Consider the following 27,652-nt stretch of genomic DNA (forward strand, 5'->3'; position numbering starts at 1 on the left):
ATAAATGCAAAATGATAATAGTATTTTAATAATGATTTAAAATGGCGCATTTTTGATTGTGAGGAAAAAATCATTATTTATTCCTGATGAAGTGATTTTGCACAAAAAACCGGCGTTATACAGATCATTAAAATATTATTATCACAGAACTAGTTTAATTATTAAAGAAGTTGTTTTCGATTTTTCCCACCGCTTCGTAAAAAAAGTTCTTACCTAGTAAATAAGTATTGCAATGTTGGTAATAGTGCGCAAAGTTTGAAAGCAAGTGACAACTTCAGTGCAGTCGTTTATCGCGCAGTGGTTGTGTTTATGATATTTGACGGACGTTTGTTTTCTCAAAGGATTTAAAACCATATTTATAAGGATATAACCCTGTGAAATCTTCGGTTTTCAGATAATTTGGAGAATTCTATTAGTAACATGGAGAATCAAGCCCCAGCGGCTCTTCAATCTTCCCCGAAGGCCGTCTTCAAATCTCCCCTGTCTCCAATGGGACGGGAGGTTTTTAGAGAAATACCGCAGAATTTGGTAAGCAATGAGTTTATTTAACATGTGTTATATTTTGTAATCTGTAAATGTGAATTTTTAAATATCGAGGGTATTATTGATTTAACAGGTTTTCGGCAATGACATTCATTGGTTTTCGGTTATTGTAAAAATAACTGCCAATGTTTTTAAAATTCAAAAGGTGTTCTTATATTTTGTTCTGCCGCTAGAGGGCAGTAACTTCAAACGTCTATTATTTTTGTTATGGCGGATTTTTTTTCTACCTTCAAAGCTTCGTCTGGGCTTGCAATTATTATATGTTATTGTCTTTTATCTCTCGTGCATTGTGTCATATTAGTGTTCAAGTTTTTTGAAACTCTACAGCCAGTGTAACACATTTCCAGTGGATTATTTACTCGGTAAGCTTTCTGAATTCTGTCACTTTCACTGTGTTGTATTTAACGATTTTTCTAATGTTAACATTTTATTTGTACCGTTTTATTTCTAATTATATTTTGGAATTTTATCTGTTGCATACTATTTCACCTCTAGATATAAAGGTACCTATATAAAAGAGGTTTAAAATGGAATAATAATATATTTCCAAACTGAACTGGGGGCGTAACATTATACTACCTTTTTTTATGCCGATTTTAAAATCTTTATATTTTGTACACTCTAATCTTGCCGATTTAATACTATTAAATGGGACATACAAATTAACAAAATCTGTAAAAAACTGAGAGGGATAGTGGGTAGAATGTATAAACTGAAGTATTTCATTCCTGTGAACATATTAAAAATTATTTACTTATCACTTTACCATTCACAGAATCAACTTTACGATATGCAATAACCACTTTGGGACATCCTTGCAAAACTAATTTAAATTAGTTACAATCAGTACAGAGTTGAATAATTAAATTACTAGTTCAAAAATATTTTTTTTCACAGAGCGAAACATTTCATTGAAGTATCGGAATTTAAATATCTTGCATGTGATTCAGCATATATCTGGCTAAGAATATAAGAGAAAAATGGAACAACACAACAATAGGTTCACAAATAATGAATGCATGCTTGTTCCAAAACATAACAATAAATATGTACTGGGAACCCTAGAATATAACGTGCCCATCATATTAACATGTTACCAAGTAATATCAAAAATTACGAATTACTAAAAAGATTCTAAATGTGGCAGAGATAATTTATTCTATTCGTCGTTGCACATTAAATATGAGCTTTGTGACGATTTTGATGAAAGTAAGTTAAATATACAGTTTTTTTTCAATTTTCCTTTTCTCCACCTTCTACAATTTGAGCCATGTGATAATTATACATATTATAAATTGAAATGTGTTATATACGTTATGTATGTTAAATTAAAAAAATTGTGAAATAACTTAAAAAAATTAAGGAGATAGAAAATGAACCATGTGCCAACGATCAAAATTTAGCTTTTATAAGAGCCATGTGATTTGATAATAATGTTTTTTCATTGAATTCTGATATTAAGGCGGTCAGGAGATTTAAAAAAATCAGAAACGGAGAGTCTTGGGGAAAGGATATTACGGTTATAAAAAAATTGCGGATAATATGAACAAAGCTAATTGCCAGAAAAGTCTGTAGTGTGAGTAAGATTGATGTTCATACCAATTACACAAGGTGGCACAGAAACATTTTTTTGCTGTCAGAAAATAACGGAAGATGTAAATATTTAACAGTTTTTGGAAATAGAAAATTTTGTCAGAGAAAAAAGCATATTTCGTGGGCTTTGTAGCACAAATGTATTATTTAGACCTTACCGCAGCACTCGGGGCTCTGCCTCGGTGGACCTTCTATTTTCCTAGACACTCATGGAACCATAAATGGTCCATTCAAACAGAGAACTAAGGGATGTTGGGCGACCTCCGTCTTTATATATATATATATATTTTTTAAACATGTTCAGTATCGATTTAGGCTGTAAAAGTTTTCTCCACTCACACAAAGATCAATGTGATATTTGTATGGACTTAATGCGATACTATTGGGAAAGAAGTTGAAGACAAAGCCAAAATTGCCAAGAAAACTGCAAAAGAATCTGCTGGCGAACATGTCATGTAAATGGCTCGATCCAAACACCCATACCATATAAAATGTCCACTTTGACTTATTTTAAAATTATGAAACATTAAACCCAAATTTAAATCTTTGTGACTGGGAAAGAATGTAGCGGATCCTGTTGTCACTGATATCCTTCATAAATTAAATCAGTAGAAGAAACAAGCAATGGTTAAAGTTGTTTTAATGCCGCACGAATAGCTATGTTCCTCCATTGCCTCTCTATACCACAGAATGTTTCCGAAATAATCAATAAATATTTAATGTTTCAAAGATTTTCAAATGAAACAATAAACTTAGTTAGTTCTTTAATAATGTCACTAATGCTAATAATATAGTAAATATTTCACATGAATTTCGTGCAAACACTTTTTTGGCTGATTGGGGGAGTGACCTATCAATGACATATCGATCTCGAGATTATTTTTCATTAAACCAGCACTTCTCAAAAATACAAATATTATTGATTACAGTGATCACCTACCTAACTAACTACCTAGGCTACTACTGGTTTTGACAAGGGGCGTCAAAATTATACACCACTCTAACACATAAAGTTTTTAAAATTAATTAACCGTAAAATATTCCATTTTATTAAAAAAAAAAAAATTCTGGGAAATTTTACACTTTAGGTGAATGTATTGTTTTGTAATATTTCAATCGCTGGAGTGTGAATACAGCGGCGCAATAAAAAAAATGTTTTCCTTAAATTATTATTTTTGGCCCAGCCTATAAAGTATATTGGCTCACTGCACTCAAGGGACATAAAGTGTCATGCCATTTCATCGGCATATTGCACCTAAAGGGTTAAGGCACTGATTGTGTTTCAATTAAACATTATTGAGACGTAACCAATAATAAACTGCTGGATTTCGTTTGTTTTCTCAATGTGCAAATATTTGGAATGTGCAGTTTGAAGGAGCAAATTAATGGCTTCTCTAGCTTTAGGTAGGCGACACATAACACTATACGCATCATGGCTTGGTCTATTACAGCACATTGCTCACCATACACTACCAATGTAAATGTATGGCGAGCGATACGCTGAAATATGCCAAGCCACGAAAATATTGTGCTATTATAGCGTGGTCTGTCACAGGCTATGAATTTATTTCACAGCGTGTTGGTTAGCAGATGGGTATTCCTCTTTTGAAAATAATGCCATTGATTTTTTTGTTTTGTTCTTCATGCTTAGTACAAATATAAGAGAAATGTCTTCTTTATCTCTTGTCAACTCAAATTTCTTTTTTTTTGTGATATTAATTTTTAAGCCTTTTAACAGTTACACTATAATAATGTATACGGAGTACGGGCCTAAAAATATCCACATGAACTAAAATATTACTTTCCAGAATAATTTAAGCTAAATGACTGAGGCAAAAGTACGCCTCTAATAACCACTTCCTAAACTTCCTTTTAGTGGTTGACTCGCAATGAGTGCTATAAATAATATAAAATGCTATATCAGAATATTTTTATTTTACTATGACTGTTGTATAATTGTTTTCATAGTTTGCTTAAAATCTTACCATTTTGCATTGACCAGGATTTCTATAAAATAAATTATTATTATACAATATCCCATTAAATGGTTTGCTTCTTGGATGAATACGAAGCTTTACTTTTTAATTCATAGGTGGCAGTGATGATTATTTTTAATTTGTTTTTTCTAGTTGCCAGGATTTATGAGTTTATTGGTCTCCTTGTGATGGATTGTATAATAATTAATTAATGCTAGTTGATTACTAATAATAGTCACAATAATAATATGTTTTACGTTAAAATCAGAAAGTAAAACAATCTATAATAATAATGAAATTATTTTCCCAGTGTGTAATAATAAAATGTACCTATGCTTGTAATTATTTTTAAATGTCTCCATCTATTTGAATTTCACTTTTGCTTTTCGACAATGAATGAATGCAAATCTTGGAAGTGGAAATTTACCCTCTTCGCGACACCCGATCGAGCTGAAACTCGACAGATAGACGCGTTGTCGATGACAATGCATTCTATCAAGTTTTGGTCGCAATAATACATACGCACGCAGACTTATACGAATTTTTCTGAAATTCGAAGAAATTAAAGCACTTAATATACTAAATAAATGTCATACCAAAATGGGATTTGGACCGGTTGGTAGCGCGGTTGATTCCGATTACTGGGTAGGAAGGTTCAAACCAAAGAAAATACTTTTAAAATATTTGTCATAGATAAAACTTCAATTTTTACACCTTGATTTCTTACTATTTCTTTTATCTATTGAATAATATATTAGGAAACTTTCCAACTGTACCAATAACATGAAATGTTTTTATTCACCAATCATTTTTTAATGATAATATTAAGTTTCCCACACACTTTTGTAAAATTACATAAATAAAAATAAATATCTATATGCCACTGGTTTTTTTGGTAACTGAATAAATCATCACATTTTAAAAAGTTATACTATAAAGTCATGGAAAGTGATGAAACAAAAACTTTATTAACTGGTTTATGTAGGTTAGGTTAAAAAAAAAAATTTTTTCATCGTTATTAATGACTATCACTTTAAAAGTGTGTTGAATTGTCACTGTGTCGAGTTATCATGGAACCGGTTTTTTTATAGCTGTTTCATAGACGAAAGCTCCCGGATAAATCTGTATTGATATTGAATTTCAATTTTTTTTCGAAACGTGCTAGTCAGATTTAGTCCCTCTTTCCAATCCCAACTAGATTACTTATGTAATGTGTAACCAATCAACAGATCTATTAATACATAAATCAACCAATTTCATCTCGTTGATAGCAGTAACAAGGTACTTCAACTCTAGCAGTTACCAAGTGACGTACTGCAAGATCAATGGCTTCGTGTTATTTCTCTTCCGTGTTCGTCTTGTAGTTTGGCCAATATTACCATCGTAATTCTGTTTCGGTCGTTTGGCGCCCATAAACTTTGACATGGTCAATGGCCACGGCTTCCACTATTAGTAATATGCGACTTACGTTGAACGAGAAAAGCGCTTTTCTAGTAAGGATGACTTATATTTTATGTATTTATATATCCTCTTTGAGCCTAGTCAAATTAGTAATGTAACAAGGAAGTGAATACATAGTTTATTATTTTCAAATAATCCTAAACGTGACTTTTCTAAAGCGTCATTCGCGGAGGAGTCAAATTTTCGGCGCCGAGATTTTTGGCGCTTCGGCATAACAAATATATACAGAGTGTATCGGCACGTAACCGACAAACTTTAACCAGCTATTCCTTAGCATATTTGGAGTAAAAAATCTTACGTGCACTTTGCTGTCCGGTAAGGTTTTTTTTTAATAAAAAATTTATTATTCATATTTTCACCACATGTCACCACTGTTTTATCCTTTGTCAAAGTTTGAAAACCCATCTGGCAATATTTTATTCGAATTCCGTTGAATAATGTACGTGTGTACCTATATTGGCGCGCTTTTACAATCACAACGAAATGGCACGGCACCATTCGTCTCATTTTTAACTATTATTATTTAGTGTGTGCGAAAGAGCGAAGACGTTTTTCGACATACATACTTGCTTATAACAGCTGTTGAACACGAAAAGCAATGCCAATGACAGTGATGGAGTGTGGAAATTTTTAATTTTTTTGTTTTTAATTTTTTTTTAAATGCTACCGGACAGCAAAGTGCCCATAACAGTTTTTACTCCAAATGTGCTAAGGAATAGCTGGTTAAAGTTTGTCGGGTTAGTGCCGATACACCCTGTATATACATTACTTATATGAAATTCCCTCGATGGAAAATAATCGCAAAGCAAGCTCCGAAAATTATTAAAAACACATTTTGTTCTGTTATTTAATATGTTATAGGCATGAACAAAATTCACAGTATATCTTTAAATGCAACTAAAGCATTTATCGAGAGAGTTTTGCTCTATTAAACGAGTCGTGTTTTATTAAATATTTTCACCATTTTCCCTTATTTATTATTGTTTTTGTTATTATTAGCGCGCTCCTTTTAACATCCGTATTTACATATCTCCCTTTCAAACGGTCTTAAACGCTTACTACGGGGCCTTAAACATGCGTACAGTAAATTATTAAACAAATTGTTTATTTTACGTGTGTTGTTCTTATTCATGTAAATACCTACATTATCATTATCTGACTGTTTCGACATTTTCTTATAGTTTTGTGGGTACACATTTAAATTAGTTGCTGACAATTTCTTGACATTCTCAAGTTTTTTTAAAGCATACTTTCAGTAGAGTAGTCGTAGTTGCCAGGAGCTTAATTTAGATGAGACATTCGGAAAACACTTTCTATTTTGACTGTTGAACTTGATTTTTTATGGACCGAATGCAACCCGACAAAAATCAACTAACCGTGTTCCCAGAAATTTATAACTTGACTAAAGATTTTATATAACTTTCAACAATGGTAAAATCAAATTAGCTTTTTGCTTTGCTTTATTTTTGCATCACAAGTTATTGTATACTTTTTATATCCAATCTATAATGCAATTTAACAAGTAACGATTAACCGTTCCGGTAAAATTATCTTGTTATGTCTATTGAGAGAGAAGTACAATTTTCTAAGATAGAGACAGGTGGCACTTTTTATTTATTACAGAATACAATAATAATATTTTTTTCTCTTTCGTTGTTCATTTTCAGCTACATACTTACAGTCTTACTAATAAACGTTGTGAAACATTTATTCAATTAATAAGATTTTCACCACGAAAAATAAAAACAGCCATAAAATAGTTATTGGAAATAAATAATTATAAGCAATAATTAGTCGCCTGAAATATCAAAACAAATTTTAAATATCTCGGGAGAATAACCAAAAAAATCTAGAGTATTTACTTTCACTTGTATAAGGCATTTACATAAAACATTACTTTCAAAGAAGTGTTCTATGAAAGTTTTTGTATTAGAATTTAATAAGTTTTCAATTCAGGCGGTAAAAGTCAATTAAAAATAATGTGTCAGAAATTACCTCGCTTTTTCCGAAAACATTAAACTAAATTCAAAACATGATATTATTAATGTATTAAAACTGACGAAAAATAACATAAATGATGTTAAATATATTGAATTTTACTAATAAAATAGGGAATTGGTTATTATCATAGAAATTATGAACAAAAGATGATTTGAATCACAAATCAAAACTGTCATTTTGCTGGGAAACTCACCCGCATAGCCAGTTCTTTCGCGGAACAGTTAAAGACATTTTTTCTAGTAATAATTCGAAATAGAAATTATACAGTCTTTATTGAATGTTATTAGTAAGGCTGCCAGTAATTATTTATTTTGCTATCCGTTAATTTATTACTATATTAATTTTGCCTCCGTCAGCTACTTTTACCAAACAAACTGAGTGATCGGTTCACCAACACAGCTGAGCGTAATTTTCGCTCAACGGTTTTCATATATAGGTAAACCTCCGCTAAATGATTCCACATTATACTTATTGTATAATTTTGCAAAACTTGTACAAATACGAATGTCAAACCAGCGGAATTTGGCTTTGACATATTTCGCAATAATAATAATACTCCTCGAATTTAACATTATAAAACTAAGGACGGGATGTTTCAGAGAATTTGAACAATTCATCAAATTCAAAGTTCATTATCAAGTTCTTTGAAGATTCTATTCAAGTTCTGTTATTATTTCAGATTTGTGAAACAACTGGCTAATAATTATATATTAGCAGAACTTGAATAGAGCCTCCACCGAAGTTGAACATCAATTCTGAAATTTGACGAATTGTTAAAATTCTGTGAAACAACCCATTCTTGGAGTTTTCTGTAGCTTTGTCTCTTTGTCCTACATAATAGAGTCTTACATGACTGCGTAGGTACGTTTTTGACCCACAAAACCCGTTCCTACAGGGACATATGAAATGTAAACCACAAAGCCATTGTGTCAACAATTCCCATCCTTTGTAGTTAGACGCGGAGATTATCCAATCCACTTCTTCCTCGTTCTGACTGGATTTCAGTCTGGATCAGGGGGGGTTCGTGCAATGAAGCAGGGGAGGCTGTGTCTCCCCTAAAATAATAGAGGATGAAATTATAGTTATTAAATATTAACTATTTATATTTTCGTATTTACTAGGACTGGTTGTCTCTGTAATTTATGTAACTCTACATTCCGGCCCGCCACGTGAATTTCCGGTCACTTAGGTACATATTATAACAGTGTAATACAAAATACACTAGTGAGGCAGACGTACGGCCTGCTTCCGAGAGCCGCTGATTTCTTGTAGGCGGAAGGGGGTGGGGAAGTCACATGGAATCGAAATGAACGGTAGCTGATAGGGTTTAGTTTGAGGCGCGCCTCCAACTACACTTCCTAAGTAGCACCCATCATTAAAGTTTTTTTTCTTTATTCAATTGATAGTTTATTACATGGTTTTAGATTTTTCGACCACCATACTACTTAAAATCACATGCCCGTGTTGTGGTGGTCGGATTACTTGGCCATTTGATTAGATCATTGATTTGACCTCCCGCTTGCGTGGTGTATTGGTGTGTAGGTATATTTATAATACTTTAAATGTAAGTTTATGCCTCACCACATTTCAATCCCTCAAATCGCCACTGGTTCATCTATTCAGAGTTCATTCTGAACACTTGAAAAATATCGAGCGATCAATATTACATATAAGTCTTTTTTTATCTTTAATTTGATACTTCAAATCTCCCTAGCTCGTGATAGTTGACCTGGAAATTACATACAATGAAAACTGTTCGATTTTCATGACAGTTGTATTTGTATCTTAATGCAAACTAGTTTCATTATAAAATTTAAACATTATAAATGCAACGACAATAAAAAAATTATGTTAAATGTCCACTAAATTTTTTTTTGTCTCGGGATACTTACATGCCAATATTTTCTCTTTTTTTATTTTTACTATATATTATATTATTCATATTTCAATGCCTTCCTGCGGTTCAATATTGACCATGACTAAACAGAACGCGTACGAAAGTAGCCAATTTGCTATGCAATTATTGACTTTTATCGCAGAGAAACTAAGCGAGCTGTTATCGGCTAGTATAGGTAGTTATTAATATTACAGCGGTACATACTGTCAATATCACATAGAATGGAAACATTGCTTGAAATGTGACCAGATCTGAATAGCAAGATGCATCCCAACATTATTTTTCCCTACAGCCACACAACATACCTCAATTGAAAAACGCTGATATTTAATTAAACATCACTCTCAATTCCAGAGTGGAGGATACTCTCGGTATAGCCCTGGTGTAAGACCACCGTTCAGAATTGAAACGTTGCCTTAAATGGCTTTGGTTGTGTTTGGTGACCTGATCTGAAAAGCCAGGTACCCCTTCACCTTCCTCTTCCCTTCTCCTTCCCCTCCCGACTACCTTCAGCCTCACAACATACCCCTATTGGCTATACTTTTAAGAACTCTGCTACTCCTCTGTGAAATTAATATCAAAAAGATGTCGTATAATTTCTAGGTAATCCTTTTTCTTTATGTTTTTTTCTTCCTTCGCACGCGCCGACAGGAGACAAGGTTTAATTTTATAGCAGCGTCTATGTTCTTTATCTTTATTTTTGCCATTCCACCATTTTAGTTTGTCTTTTTTGTACTCTCATCTTTGCGCTCCGACGCTATACGACTGACGCCGTTTGACAGTCGCAGTTTGACAGTTACGTCAGTTTGACAGATGCAGCGCGGCCGATCAGCTGATGCCCCGTCCGTGTAATTTGCATGGAGGTTTTAGCATACCGGCGCGCACCATACCAACTTCCGCCGGGCCGCCATTACTAATGCCATTATTTATGGTTTGTGCTGATGCGACACAGACGGTTAAATTATCCATTAAATTGGTGGGCCATCGGAGTATGATCGTCGTCAGGCCATTGTTTAGCCCTAACATTAAAATATACAATATAAATTTTGTATGTTTTTTATAGTACCTACTTCCAGTTTGAAGAGAAAAATTTAAATATAAAGTACCATGTAGGAAGTAGGTGAGGGTACCTATATTAGTTTTGTCGATTGTTGTCATTTGATGTAATTTGTTTTCAAGATCTAATTTTGAAAATTATTTGTATTGGGATTATGTTTTCATAATTTGCATTTGTTTATTTTTAAACCTTTAAAAGTTTGTTCCACTTATTTTAGCAATAGGCACCATCAGAATGTTACAATTTTAGGTTTATTTTAGTAACATACTAGCTGATAAGTTTTAGTTTCACTTGATCGTGCCACGTCTTTCTTTGGCATGCCCGACTTTCACCAATCCCTACTATTTACCACATTGTTAGTATTAAAAAAACTACATTTTCCGGTGCAGACATAATGCTTTAAGTCTTCCTCGTGCGTCCCCGACTTGTTTTACCACTCTAAACACTCCTGACACTAATAAGAACAATCTTTGAAATATTCTGCCAAATTAGACCTGTAGTTTTTGAGTCTATAGGGGAAAAACAAAGAAACATTCATGTAATACAGAGTTTTCCAATAAGAGGTGTTATTTTGAATAGCCCGCTATTTCGGTAGATGTTTTTTTTAAAGCTGTTTTTTTTTTTACATTTGACAAGTAGAAACTACGCCATTAATAAAAATGGAACGATACACGCTTCAACAACGCATTGAAATTATTAAAATTCACTTGAGTGAATCAAATGCAAATCATCTTGAGTGATGAGGCCCATTTCCACCTCGGTGGCTTCATCAACAAGCAAAATTTTCGCATCTGGGGCTCGGAAAACCCAAGAGTTATGGTTGAAAAGCCTCTATATCCTCAACGTGTGACTGTTTGGTGCGGTTTATGGTCCGGCGGAGTCATTGCTTTTTACTTTTACGAAAATGAGGCTGGAGCAACAGTTACGATGAATGGATCGCTATCGAGGGATGATTAATGATTTTTTTATGGTTGGAATTGGATGGTATTGATCTGGACAACGTTTACTTTCAACAAGACAGCGCTACGTGCCACACAAGCAACGAAACCATTGATATATTTCGATTGCATATCAAAATAACACCTCTTATTGGAAAACCCTGTATAAGCCAGGGATAAAACATGGATTCTTTATTATATTATGTTAAATATTTTGTAGAATAATAAAATTATTGTAGATATGTTGATTTTATTTGCTGACTAGAAGGAATTGTCTTCTATGTATTTATTACCTTCTAATATATAGGTTACTTTGTTACGTAGCAACGATGTATAATAATATGATTTATTTATTGTTGTAGCACAATTACAGGGAATATTATTCCCTCTATTTTTAAAAAGTGCGAGATAATTTCACAAATAACTATTGTGCATACTTATTTTTGCCACAAATGCATTTGCCAAATATTAGATAGAGTGAATACCAACTCAAAATTAGAATCTTGAATTTACTGCGTCTTAAATACTTGATCTTTGTCGTTCGCTAAGGTCGTCTATTTGTTCATTTGTGTATTGCGTACTTACGAAGTATCTATCTAATCAAACGTTATTATTTTTAAACCTTAATTTGGATTATAGTTTGTAATAAAAGGTGATTAATAATTTTTTTAAATTCAAAACTTAAACCGTAGAATATTATTGGTAATTCACTTTTTGATTTTGGCACTCTAACCGAAAATGTATCTTCAAAATCATTTTCCATTTTCTCTCTTATTTTGGATAATACTAGTGAAGTCCCCTTGATATTTTTATTACTTTCAATCCTAATAAAGATAGTACACAGAGAAAAATGAGTATTGTTAATAATGACTATTGTTTTCAAGAGTGACCGGATAAATCATCAAAATGATAATTCATCACATCTTTAAAAAGTTAAATAAAGTCATGGAAAGTGATGAAACAAAATCTTTATTAACTGGGTTAAGTAGGTTAGGTTAGGTTTACATTTTTTTTTTCATCGTTTCTAATGACTTAATATCACTTTTTAAAGGTGTGTTGAATTGTCACTGTGTTGAGTTATCATGGAACCGTTTTCAAGCGTAATCCGGGTAATAGTAGAATTACCTTTGGGAAAGTTATTATTTTCAATCTTAATCCGGTTAATAGCCGATTATCTCTTGAAAAAGCTATTATTTTCAATCTTAATCTGGATAATAGAGTAATATCTCGCGGAAAAGTTATTAGTTATTATTTTCAATCTTAATCAGTTAATTGCAGAATTAACTCTTGAAAAGGCCATTATTTTCAATCTTAATCCGGATAATAGAGTAATATATCGTGGAAAAGTTATTATTTTCAATCTTAATCCAGTTAACAGCAGAATTATCTCTTGAAAAGGCTATTGTTTTCAATCTTCATCCGGATTGTAGAGAATTATTTCATGAAAAGCTATTAATTTCAGTATTAATCAGAAAAATAGCAGAAGTATATCTTAGAAATTATATTATTTTCAGTATTAATCAGAATAATAGCAGAAGTATCTCTTGTAGGAGTTATTATTTTCTATCTAATATCACAAACCACGGTCGTTGGGATTTGATTGGCGGTAATCTCGCCTCCATTTGCATCGGCTTGGTTTGGATTGTGTTATGAGTGGTGCATTTTATTGGCCTCTCTTATTAATGACGCAAGAATGTGCGCAAATATTTGAAAGGGAAACGTTAGCCTGTTGCGATAATGTATACCCAGAAGCAATCATGATTACTTTTATTATTGGTGTGACTACTTATTCACAATTAATTGTTTGATTAAACATACTAAGTAAATTATATTATTTTAATATATGCAGAAGAGAGTTACCAAGTGATTGATAAAATAGGAACTAATAAAATAATTTAGGTACATATCTTGTTTTTCGACTGCCAATAAATTTTATTCTTCAACCTTCCATAGCGCATAGCAATATTTTATTGACCTAGGAAATCCGCTCACAAAAAGCTATGCAAATTTCGTGAAGCCAGTTATTGCTTTTTCTGCTTCAACAGATGATTTATAAACGAGTTTTGGTTTAAGGATATTTTAAAGACGTTTCTTTTTTATTATTTACTAGCTGTACCCCGCCACGCATTGCCGTGGATCAGTCTGTCTGTGCAGATAGAGAAACAATAGAGTGTGTTGCTTTTACGTCCAGAGAAAGGCATTGTTTAAAAAAAAGCATTTTTGTCCAACAGATGGCGCCGTTTTTCCAAAAAACTTTTTAACTGTCACAGGTGACATCTATGTAATATAGGTAAATGAAAACACAAGCGTTTTTGAATCCAACGTAGTGTAAAAATTTCAAAGCAACCGATGAAGAACTTTCGGAGATTTAAGATTTTGAACAAACGAACATTTATATAGATAGATTATATTGTTTTCATGAACATTTATATAGATAGATTATATTGTTTTCATGAACATTTATATAGATAGATTATATTGTTTTCATGAACATTTATATAGATAGATTATATTGTTTTCATGAACATTTATATAGATAGATTATATTGTTTTCATGAACATTTATATAGATAGATTATATTGTTTTCATGAACATTTATATAGATAGATTATATTGTTTTCATGAACATTTATATAGATAGATTATATTGTTTTCATGAACATTTATATAGATAGATTATATTGTTTTCATGAACATTTATATAGATAGATTATATTGTTTTCATGAACATTTATATAGATAGATTATATTGTTTTCATGAACATTTATATAGATAGATTATATTGTTTTCATGAACATTTATATAGATAGATTATATTGTTTTCATGAACATTTATATAGATAGATTATATTGTTTTCATGAACATTTATATAGATAGATTATATTGTTTTCATGAACATTTATATAGATAGATTATATTGTTTTCATGAACATTTATATAGATAGATTATATTGTTTTCATGAACATTTATATAGATAGATTATATTGTTTTCATGAACATTTATATAGATAGATTATATTGTTTTCATGAACATTTATATAGATAGATTATATTGTTTTCATGAACATTTATATAGATAGATTATATTGTTTTCATGAACATTTATATAGATAGATTATATTGTTTTCATGAACATTTATATAGATAGATTATATTGTTTTCATGAACATTTATATAGATAGATTATATTGTTTTCATGGCCATTTTTTTTATGCTACTCGTACACAGTTTTTATCTCTGTTTAAATATTTTGTTTACTTTCAAGACTAAGAAACTAATTGAAAGCGTAATATAATGTTTTCATTATTATATTGCCCAATCCAAACAATGCCAAGTGATAAGTGACCTTTACTCAACATATCATGTTGTGCATGAAGAGACATACACAACATAGTCCATCGGCATAGGTACAATTGTGCCTTCATATAATTTTACATTTAAAATATCTTATATATTTTGTGAATGTGATCATTTTATTAAATTGATCATATTCAAAGTTTATTACTCAGAGATAATCTTAGTATAAAATTCAATGTGAAAAAAAAACGCCTTTTCTTTGGAGCTGAGGGCAATAAAATTTGAGAGATCTTAAATTAAACAAACAATATCCAAGGGCTTAGTAAAGTAGGTATTTAAGAGTATTAGTCAACGAACCGACACTTAAACATACATTTCACTGTGTAATATGTTTTTAACTCTTGTAGGACATTGTGATTATAAAATACCAGGCTGTTAAATTATTTTATTTGGGATTTTACATTGCAGATGTGAGGCGAAAAAATTGTGTCCTGATAACATTAATATTAAAAATGGTGGGAAAATTAATCTAATATTATGTCTAAATTATTTGCAATGGATATTGTCGCATTCATTCTGGAATGAACATGAATCTATTAATAAAAATCGGTGTTATAGTAAAAGAAAACTTTGACATTACTCGTTGATTTTTTAATAAATTGGCTGATATAATTTTGTTTATAAATTTGCTTATATAATTTAACGAAACATACAAGACATATGTCACAGAATTTCAGGTCACCACGTCTTCTACAATAAAAGTTATTACAATCTAAAATCGCTAAAGTTACAGTTGTGCCTATTCCGCTGGACAGGTATAAATATACACTTGTTATGTATTATTAACAACATGACATTATTTTTCTATAATAATAATATTATTGTGAATATTTTCGATGCTGGGCACATCTATGATCGACGCCATTAATCTTCAGACCGAAACTTATGATTTGTCCTTACATTTGAGACTCCTAGGGAACAAAATTTGCTCTAAAGAAACGAATATGTGAAAGTAATTTCCACTTTTATCAGAAAGGTGACTGATCCATCGTTTCGATAAGGCACCTGCCGGTATCCATGCCAGTTTTAAGACGAAGCTTAAAACTGACATGCAATAATTATTTTGATTAATCTTCATAACTAATTGGTGTTCATTATGAATACCAAAAAATATGTTTTGGATAAATTTAAGGTTTTCCTATCGTTTCGTTTGAGTAGAATATAAATAAAAAATAAATGTAAACTACTAAAAAAAAACTTTTTCATTAGACATTTATGAACGCGTAAAGAAAAAAACTTTAAAAAAAATACAGTATTATAGCTAAGATTATCTGTGACAGTTTCGCTTTATTAACTTTTTTGCTTTCTTATAAAATCATTTACAAAATAAATAAAAACCAGTTTTGTGTTTGAAATTGTACGATTCTAGACTCCGTTTGTCAAGCGATTATACCAAGAATATACACATTTTTGGCTTGTAGCTTCCTTTTGAGAATTCAAAATATCATTTACCAGGCATTTTGTAAATTATCCTTTGGCCATCTGCGAAGGTAAGTGTGTCAAGCTGTGATGTGTTTTCCTGCCTGCTTAATTTCACTGTAGGTACTGTGAAACAAAGAAGATTATAATTGTTTGCTTTTGTCTTTATTAATGCAGGCTTCAAACAAAAGCATGCGGGTATTGGTTGTACCATGTTACAAACCGCTTTTGTCTACGATTTTTTTTAATGTTTCGTTACAACGTTTTTTTTGCTTTGTCCGGTGACCTACTGTGTTTTTTCGGCCGGCTCTGGCGGTGATAATTTGCCGTGGCGGTCAGGCACACGGCATATGATGTGACTTTGATGGAAAATCATGCATCATCGACGCGAATAGAAGCGGAGGAAAGGATGATTGGAAGCCAGCCACCTCTGTCTCTGACCTGCTCATTCAAAATGATGAATTATTTTTGGTTGTTAGTTTTAGAAATTAATGTTTTAGTTGTGGGAAGATATTTTATATTAAATTGCGGGAATCGCTGTAGGGGGTGATCCTTCCGATGGGTGAAGATGCCCGCATAGGATTCCAAGATGGATACTTCCGAATCTCGATGTAATTGCAAACCCTCATCCATTTTGTCGTTCGTTCTTTTAACGTTTCTTTCAGAAGCGTATTTTCAAGCGGGGCTTACGTATTTATGTACCGTACCTTATTGTTGACTTATAAATGAGAAATTAATTTTTTAAGGTACAAATTTTTATTTATTTTGTCAGCTCCGTGTCCCCAGAAGCAGATTGTTGTAAGTATCACAAATGGGCTCGGAAACTGAAATCCGTAAAGTCACGAACGTCTCCCATGCCAGATAATTTGAAAGCAAATTTACAAAACGATGCTTGACTTAAGTGGTCCTGAGCCATGCTTAGAAGTTGGTTTAAAATGATTGCATGTGTCATACAACATATTGCGTGGCATTTTTTCCACACGTTTTTTAAACCGAGGTGTATGTTTTATGATTTTTCTTAGAAACAATATAGCCAAAATGGAAACAAACGCGTTTTGCGCATTTGAATTTTCGCTCAAACGTTAATCGAATTTAGTTTATAGACTAATATTATGTTCACATCATAAATTGTGGTAAAATAGCAATACTCAATATTGCATCGACCAAAGACCATCATACCTAAAATTAACTGGGTTTCGTGTCCAGATCTGCCGATAGCCTGATATTTCGCAATCTTCCCTTCTCATTCCCTTTAACCTCAAAGCAATCCCAAAAGAGGTGCCAAAGTCCCATTTGCTCAAGGCATCATCACATAATGAAACTAAATGAATTTGTTTTGCGTTTTCGCACTCAAGCGTGCTTCTTTTTTTGTCAACATTTTTTCCGTCGATGACATTACAATTATTTTGTATTTTTATCCATGTTCGTTCTTTATCACATGGTCCAGATTGTACGTCGCCAAATGATCACTGCTTTTTGTGGTCGATCCTCTTTCATAATAAAAAGGTACCTAACAATGGTAGTTATGTACCGCCGTTTGGTCATTGTTGTTTATGTTGACTTTTTCAGCGGACGGACGGTACGGCGCGCTGTGTTTTCAGACGCCCAGTTAGTATCTGACTGTCGCGTACGGAGCAATGTCGCCGAGGTGCACCTGAAAGTGACATTATTTCAGGAAAGTCCTACAATTAATTTGTTCCACGAAAAAAGCCGCCTCGGTTTAACGCGATCGTGTGGAAGTTGGAACTCGTCGGGTTTCTCCGCTCTAGTGAAGTGTTTGTTTATTTATTTGTCTTTAGATTAAACTATGTTCTCGTTGATTAGTGGTATACGGACTCTAATCGGACTGTTGACGGTCAGTTGCTTTATTGAAGAGCTCGTCATTCTTCGTACTGTTGATGTGAATGTTATCTCTTTTTGTGTCTAAAAGCGTATGAATTTAATTGGCTATTTCCTCAGGCCAACAGCTGTATTGTTTGACCAATTATTGGACAATTGAACACGAACCTTTTTCTAAGCTTGCAAGTACCTTCTTTGGAGGTGTTTAGATAGGGACTGTTGTCAAAGGCTTGTTTACAAGTAAGAATGCTTTACATTGCGTACATAAATATCAATTATTCAGGGTGGCCACCAGGTAAATTAGATTCAAATGGGAGTTTTAAGGGAACCTTAATAAAAATATTATCATATTAGGGAATTCAATTGTTTACATAATATTGGCATAATTCCATTTGATTAAATTTTAGATTTATTTATTTATCTAATGTTGAATTTTCTTGTAACTCTACCTATTTTTAATTCGTAATGCCCCATCTCAAGAAAAAATCAGAAATCTAAAAAAAAAAATCTCTCTCAGAAAAACTCTCTAACGGTGAGTTTTGGCGTCATGAAATTTCGCAGCCTTTCATGTCGCCTTTTCTGCTTGGAATTAGAGATTCTAACGCTGCCGGCGTTGTCTCAATAATGAGCTATGAAGCTTTGAATATTAATTTAATTATGAAAAAAAAATAACACACGACGTCATCCATGTACTTTTGCTTCGTAATTGTATTCAATTCAAATCTCTTGCCGGTCAGTTTAGCTAGTGTATCTTAATAATAGTATTTTTTTCACAGACGACACAACTTAGCTTTATAATCATTATTAATTTAATAATAAGTTTGGTTTTGTTAGAAATCTCACGGAATAAAACAAAAAAATGGAAACATTGCCGAATTGGATCGCGAGTTAAAAAATTCAAACTAGTTCATGAAACTTTTTTGAACATTTCGACAATTTTCTAAGGTGTCCTCTAAATAATATGCCTGTTTTGTTGAAAATAATATATTTTCATATTAGTAACCCTGTTAATAATTTTGAAATCGTTTTTCTGTGGCCACCCTCATATCGATCATTACTCATTAGTCATTAGCTGCAACTGTAAAAACAAATAGTTTATAATAAATATGCAACCTGCATGCATGCTCCATATACTATGCATTTATTGATTGCATGGTCGGCATTATTTAAAGCCGTACATCGGCTTGAAATTGAAACCTATCCAAAACTCGGAAATTTCTTCCGTTCATCTGCCAAACAATTTATAAATATATTATCCTTTCTCGTGTCCGATACATTAGCGTACATTATTTTGTTTTCTCATCATCTGCCTATTGTGATTTTACTTACTATAAATAAATTGTACTTACATCTTGTATACAATCCGTCGCTTCTTCCTCGTGTTTGAAATCAATCGTATCTTTTAGAATAATGTAGGAGTAATTTCTATTTTTTATTGTTATTAAGTTTAATTTGTAGAACTCCATTTTATTTTTTTATTTTTTATATATACAATAATATTATTATTGGGTTTATAAAAACAGTTTATTTTTAAACAAGTTCTGCTGTGTAATTATTATTAATAATAATTATTAATAATAATTACACAGCAGAACTTGTTTAAAAATAAACTGTTTTTATAAACCCAATAATAATATTATTGTATATATAAAAAAAAAAAAAAAAAAAAAGTAATTTCTATTCTTGATGTAGTCGCTTCGTGACTTTCGTTGGTACAGTCTATTCGGCCTCTTGTTATTTATCTCAGTGTTTCTTATAGATCTGATCTCACCGTGTGAAGATAACGTAAATCCTGTTATTTTGTGGAAAAATCGATCATTTTCTATAGTGTTAATTACATTATTTATTGTGTTATTGTGACGTTCTGTGCCTGAAAATGGGATCTACGTTTACGAAGGTATATTATGCTTTTATTTGATTCATTTCTTCATCAGTTTTTGTGTATTTTTCGTTCATCGAGTCATTCGTGATCCAATGTTTTCATTGTAAATGTTCAGATTCTTACTGTCAAATCGTATTAGCTTGTTTAGCTATTGGGGTATTGAACCGTTTTGCGCTTCTCTTCTTTCTTAAGTCTTCGACAATCTCACTGTGCCCATCTATCATCAGGGCATATGTCTGAAGATGATGATGGACTCTGCAAGGTTGCCCGAAATCACGACTCAATACCCCAAAACCCAACCATAAGTAAACATATTTCATCAACAAAAAACAACATAACCAATTTCGTATTTGCTAAAGTTATAATTTTCTTATAAGTAGCGTATTCCTTCTCATGTTTAACAGACCATAAACAATTTTTTGCCAAACATTACTTATAATTTATGTGGCTATGTTTGTACCTATTTGTCTTAACAATCATACTTTACAGGGATCTTTTTTCAAACATTAACATTATTCTTATTTATGACTAATCGTATAAAAAGCATGATGCATGGGTCAATTTTAATATCATTTCGTTTTCATTAGGAATAACAAAACACGAATTGACGTGAACATAAATATACACGCTGTGTTTTTGTATGTTTTCCAGATTAAATGCATCACGCATGCACGCATTTGTATTGTTTAGCATTTTATGCAGTGATGCATCTGTAATTTTACGATTATCGAACGATAATATTATAATCTTTGCATAATTATTATTTGAAAATTGTATGTTATATTGTTTGTTATAGGGTTATTATTTTTAGTTATTATTTACGACAGCTGTTGAGTCAATTTAGTGATGTGTGCAATGTAAACATAGTCGACATCTCTACAAGCAGACAACCAGCGCCCATGTATGAAATTATAAATTTATATATAATATGTACTGAACCTGTAACCTCACGACTAAGTGAAATGCGTATACTTCTAGGCCGATGGAACTTAGAGGGCTGATATATGAGGAAGATATTCTTTGCCGATCTGGAAAATAAAATAAAAATATTATTTAAATAAAATAGTTCTGTGATAACCGCGCAAGAGTTCCAATTGCTCAGAGTTTAAGTTGCTTAGAGTTTTATTGTGTCTTAATCCCTCAGGCCTATTCTGTCAGATCGGAGAATTTTCGCTTTGCAATGGAATATTTATAAACGTTTCCAAAAACTGTAAACTGTTTTTGAAAGGTGATGAAATACACATACTTACACATTTTATTAAATACTAAAATTTCGAATGAAAATATAATAACAACAAAAATTGGTCACCTCACGTTTTACGTAACTAAAATTAGTGGTAATTAATAAAAAAAAAATCATTTAACTTTATTGTTTCCTCACCTTTTTGTCGTTTCATATGCAAATAAATAATAAAAAATCACAATTTTTTTTTTTCAAATTTCGGTCGGAGCTTTTGGTTTCATAAAGTTGCATATTTTAATTCTTCTTTGGTTAACTCCTAGATTTGAATGTAAGGCGTGGTGTTTTCTCTTTCTAACATCTTTTAGATTTACATCATATTTCTCACCATCACAGTAGGAGAGACATCGATTTCTGTGAGAAAATATGAGTAGTTCCCAAAAGCGAACAAATTGGAGGTGTTACTATTTAGTAGGTAAAGGGAAGAGGAATATTGGATAAGAATAAGAGATGCTCCTGATACATACCATACTCACGAATTAATTTATGATCGCGTTACTTCTGTTCGATATGTTTGAAAGTTATTGCCAAGAATATCTTATTTTTGAAATGTTGCGTTTTACTGCGCACACATACGGGGAATTGGGATATTTTTCTAACGTTGATTCTGCATGGGGAGAGGAAGCTTGGGAAGTGGGTGACTCCAACATAAGTTAACTAAACACGGCCAAAGCCATTTCAACAGTTGCTCTCGAAGAGTGGTTTAATTAAACTTTAATTTTTAATATGTCATAATAATATATCGTCGTGGACCTAACCTAACAGTGTTGTAGTACACTGAAGATTACTTTAGTGCGGTTGTTTTTCGTAGAAATAAGTTTTGTTTATGGTAATCCATTCATACTAGGCACCGTTGCCTAATACAGAAAAAAGCAGGAAATAAAAGTCCATAATGATTTAATGGATTTTTTTAAAGATTGTTACTAAGTTAGCCATAATTATTATTCAAACTTTAATCACTGAACATTTTCTTATACGTATAATATACAGCATTATGCTTTCTTTAAATCGTATAAAACAAAGTTGTCATCCGCGTCTGTCTGTTCTTCCAAAAACGGATTTTGATAAGGTTTTCACTATCATTTTGATAATTTCTTCCGGAAGGTTTATATACAGGGTGTATCGGCACGTACCCGACAAACTTTAACCAGCTATTCCTTAGCACATTTGGAGTAAAAAATGTTATTGGCACTTTGCTGTCCGGTAACATTTTTTTTTAATAAAAAAATTATTCATATTTTCACCACATGTCACCACTGTTTTATCCTTTGTCACAGTTTGAAAACCCATCTGGCAATATTTTATTCGAGTTTCGTTGAATAATATACGTACGTACCTACATTGGCGCGCTTTTACAATCACAACGAAATGGCATGGCACCATTCGTCTCATTTTTAACTATTATTATTTAGTGTGTATGAAAGAGCGAAGACGCTTTTTGAAACACTTGCTAATAACAGCTGTTGAACACGAGAAACAATGCCAATGACAGTGACGGAGTGTGGATTTTTTAAATATTTTTTTGTTTATAATTGAAAAAAAAAATGTTACCGGACAGCAAAGTGCCCATAACATTTTTTACTCCAAATGTGCTAAGTAAAAGCTGGTTAAAGTTTGTCGGGTACGTGCCGATACACCCTGTATATATAATACATGCATATTATATTTGTAGAAAGTAGAAAACATCCTAAGAGCAGCATCTAAGCTGTAAGCTAATTTTGAAACAAAAAACTGATAAAATACTATATTGAAGCGTTCATTTTCTTTAAAATGGGAACGTTTTGTTCCTAACAATGTATTTGAACTGATTTAGCCATTGTTTTGAATATGTAGATAAGCAATTGAATTGTATGAAAAAAATGTCAACCCTTTTTTTAACAATCTTGTTAATTTTTTGACAAATTGCTCTCAATAACAACCGTTATGTTTGATTGTTGACAATTTCGAAGACAAGACAAAAGCATCGGAACAAACGATTAAATTTGGTACAGAATTCCTTGCAGCATTAAGGGATTGTACGTCGTATGAATACATAATACTGCAATTCAAATACGCTGTGTGCATTTCTGTTCCCCACAGCCTACTAGAATAAATTATATATCGAGATTACTGTGCTTTGTGCATAAGTTACAAGCGCCATCGACTTTGGGTGACAAAATTATTTTTTAATAATTAATTAAAACATTCATTATTAATGGTACTTTAAAAAAATATTCACCCTGTATTACTTTTTTTTGTTATTGAAAATTATTTCCTTTCACTGAACAGATTTTATGTGCACTAAATAAAATTGCAAACGTTTTTACAATTAAAAATCAATCTGTGAATAATATATTTTTTTAATAAATGTATTTAAAATATATTTTTTTAGAGTGACTGAGGTTTGAACTTCCTCTCCAGGGACTGACTGAAATGAGTGAACCGCCCTATTACTTAAGCCAAATCCTAATTGGGTGCTTCCGAGATTTATTACGTATAATAACTACTGTAAATGTTTATAACGTCATCCAATTTTAGAGAAATTCTTGTTCTCATGAATGCCACCAAAAATGATAGAATGCATTGTCATCGACAAAGAGTCTATCGGCCGAGTTTCAGCTCGATTCCCAGATTCCGTTTTATCCATTCATTCATTCGAGAAAACAAAATCATCATTGAAATACGAGTAGATGTATTAAAAAACAAATTGATGAACTATAATTTTTACATACTAGTCGTAGATTTCTAAAACATAAAATTGCCATATTAATGTGTATGTAATAAGTACGTACCTACGTTATATGTTATTGTTTATTTACCTATAAATTTGTAATGAACAACATTTAGAAAATAAATACAAAATACCTAGATCAAAACATAAAAAACAAACTTTTCTTAGTACCGTCATATGAGATACCCCTTTTACAATAAATACAACGACCGAATATTTCTTAGTACCGTCATATGAGATATCCCTTTTACAATCTACGACCGAATATTTCTTATAATAATAATAATATGGCATTTATATAGCGCAGTTTAGTGTCATTTCACTTCAAGTGCGCACCGTCATGTGAGTGAGATACTCCTTTTACAATAAATACTATGACCGAATATTTCTTAGTACCGTCATATGAGATACCCCTTTTACAATAAATACTACGACCGAATATTTCTTAGTACCGTCATATGAGATACCCCTTTTACAATTAATACGAGGACCGAATATTTCTTGAATTTTTACGAGGAATGAGTTTTTTCATCATTATTTTATTTGAAGTGTCAACTGAGAGATATCGTCCGTTTTCTATCGCGCCTCCAAAAAAAATCCACTTCCCTTCTTTTAGATGTGAAAATTCTTGCCCGCATTTTAAAGCGTAGTAAAATTCGTAGAATGCAATCGTTTTAACTTGGTAGATAGATTCCTAAACAGCATTTAGAGGACGACCGTTTCCTGCCTAGTTAGAAGAGCATCTCGCCTTTGATTTATCGCATTAACTGATTCCAAAATAGTGCAAGCAGTAAATGTGCAAGATGCATTGCCCGATGTCGGATCAAAGATGTAAACAGCAGCACGCGTTTAGACAGAACTATAACTATCGGGTGTGGTCCGCTCCTATCAAAGGGATTAGGTGTCGTAATATCAGAGGCGTAACCTGATTATTTTATTGGCTTTTATAGCTGTGAGATTGTTACAGTGAAAACTAACAGGGAAGCTTTAACATGCTTAGCTACCTTTATTTTTCAAAACAATAGAAATTTTCTTCATTACTTTCATCACAACGGTTGGTTTGGATGTTCACTGTCAAAATTATTGTCGTGATTAATTGTTGGGTTATTATGCCGTGTTGCGTTTCCTCCTTCAGCCAATGTTTCGGACAGCGTTACATTGTCCATCATTAGCATGGCGCAACTTTAAAATCAATCACGATAAAGCCATGACAATTATGATTTGAGATTTTCTCGGACAAAAGTATTATGGTGATTTATTTTTGGGGTATTATGCCGTGTTGCGCTACCTCCTTCTTTAGCCAACGTTTCGGACAGCATTACAGTGCTTTACAGTGTAATCTGACAAATACATGAGATGGAAAGTGTCCTGATGATGGAAATTGCAATGCTCTCCGAAACGTTGGCAAAAGAAGGAGGTAGCGCAACATGGCACAAAACTCCAAAAATAAATCTCTTTAATTCCGTGACAATGTTTAACGAAGATGTTTTTTGGTATCACCATTCTTTTTTATGTTATTTCGAAAACAGACTTACATATGATAGTATCTATTAGATTTCTGCTAGTTTTTCACTAGTTAAAAAAACATTCAGGTACCCCAGTGATGCATTATTCACGGAAATAAAAGTTCTCGATGTTAGACAACTGTATATTAGAAAGATTATATTACTTGCACAAAAACAACGTCAGCACTTCCCTTCCATCGACCACCTTCACGACACCCGACTTTCAAGGAATAATCCAATAGTCCCAATAAAAACCACGACGTCCCTTGGGCAACGGCAATTCAAGTACTTAGGACCTAAATTATTTAATATCATTCCTAATGCTTGGAAAACGAAAAGTACAAATGTTTTGCGCAAATTGGTCAAAAAAGTGAAGAAATGTTGATCAATAGATAATCTCATTATAAAAAATATATATGTACATTACTGTCAAAACACTGATACATATTTTTTTAAAGTCCATACAATACAAAAACACATATTTATCACCTCTGAACACAATTGTCTATTCTATATTAATCTATACTTTATTTATCAATGCTATCGATTATTTTCTAATCATTCAACTATATTATAAACTTATAAACTACCCTTCCCATTTTTTCTACCTTACAACTCCTGTGGTGATCTGTCTTTTTATTACAACTATCTGGCTGTTATTTACTTTACCGGTTTTGTTTTATATTAAGTGCTAAATTATGATATGAACTAAACTTGTCAATTTGACTGGCCTAAAACAGGATCCATTTCCAGTTGGCTATTCAAAGTTTCCGCATGTTTTATTGTATGATTTTTATGTGAAACTTTATTATTATTATTAATATAATTAAAAAATTACATACTTCCTTTTTCCAACACGAAAATTTGCGTTGTGTCTAAAAGTTAAAATTACCTGACGTATCGCGTCTTGTCTTGTTTATTGGCAGTCCAAAGCTCCAGATGGAAATGAAATTACAAGCTAAAAATACTAACTAAAAATTTCATACGAAAAAATCTGTGCATATTTGATAGCACCAGATTTTACAATTCGGAATTTTTACTGCTATGGTACACAGATGTTATTGCTTTATAAAATTGAATCTCGCTAATTTTGTAGATTGTGTGCAGTTCAAATATAAAATTAGTTCCATTATATTGCTCGTAAGCTAAAATATCTATTTTGATCTTGGCGGGCGCTTCGTTTTCTAACCATCTTCTTCGTTCTCAATTTTCTTTAGCAGCACTCCTTGGAACCCTTTGTCTTCTGTGTAAATCATTGTTAATTGTTAAATTACATTCTTCCTGTGTTTGTTTGTAAAATTCCACTTTAACCCTTTCATACCTAAATTAAACATGGAAGTGGTAGAACGCATTCGATACTTATAATAATATCACTAGATTTTTTTTTAAATTAGCCTGTTTTTTTCAATAGTTAGATATCACTATTTTTCAATAGTTAGATAACTCGGGGGCTCCATCGAAGCCAGAGTAAAGTTGGCCTCTCAGAAGCTGGGCGTACTGTACAGGGCCCGCAGATACTTTAATAGTACACAACTGCTGACCATGTACAAATCGCAAGTGCCCCCTACTGTCGAATTTGGCAGCCATCTCTAGTCTGGAGCCCCTAAATACTACCTGAAAAAAACCCTTGACTCTGTGCAGAAACGGGCGGTCTGTTTGATAGATTCTCCAATCTTAACAAACGGACTGCAATATTTAGAGCACAGGCGTCAGGTAGGTATGCTGTCCTTGTTCTATCGGTATTACAATGGAAGATGCTCTGAGGAACTAGCGTCATTGATTCCTTCGGCACCGGTGCGTAGTCGGGATACACGCCAAACGCGCGCCCAACATTTGTACACGGTTGACATTTGTCACATGAGAACGGGTCGCTTCTACGATTCGTTCTTAAGTTCAACAGCTCGGCTGTGGAACGAACTGCCGGCCTCTGTGTTTCCTCCCTCCTACAACATGGGACTCTTCAAGACCCATGTTCACTCCTTCCTCTCCACAAAAAGACCCTCCACTCAGCATCCCCAAAGATGACATAGGCCCTGAGGGAAATTATTTTCTTCAGGGCCTCCTGTGTGGAGTTAATAAAAAATAAAAAAAAATTCAATTTAAAATATCATTAGGTCTCAGAGGGCGTGTTTCACATACAATGACAAATCATACACTGTGTAGCAAAAATATGACACTTTATTATATTTTAAAAACTCAGTATAAAAAAATACCTTTCATTTTACACAAC

The 27,652-nt window shown here is 32.4% G+C and overlaps 1 protein-coding gene across 8 annotated transcripts in view; it reads left to right on the plus strand.

Annotated features, from left to right (window-relative positions):
- The first annotated feature begins 315 nt into the window (after positions 1–315).
- LOC149417633 (uncharacterized) overlaps positions 316–27,652 on the plus strand; it is a 143,188-nt gene continuing 115,851 nt past the window's right edge. For 2 of the 8 annotated variants that reach the window (XM_089640464.1, XM_089640468.1), the window contains exons 1-2: positions 17,850–18,101; positions 19,845–19,982. In XM_089640464.1, the coding sequence (XP_089496590.1) occupies positions 19,962–19,982 (21 nt within the window). In that variant the 5' untranslated portion in view covers positions 17,850–18,101; positions 19,845–19,961. Of the gene's footprint in view, positions 529–17,849; positions 18,102–19,844; positions 19,983–27,652 lie in introns of those variants that run through there. The other 6 variants (XM_089640465.1, XM_089640473.1, XM_089640461.1 and 3 more) reach the window with 6 other exon arrangements.

The sequence above is a fragment of the Hesperophylax consimilis genome, chromosome 15 (assembly GCF_061612785.1).
Source record: "Hesperophylax consimilis isolate HC1 chromosome 15, BYU_Hcon_1.0, whole genome shotgun sequence".
NCBI lineage: Eukaryota > Metazoa > Arthropoda > Insecta > Trichoptera > Limnephilidae > Hesperophylax > Hesperophylax consimilis.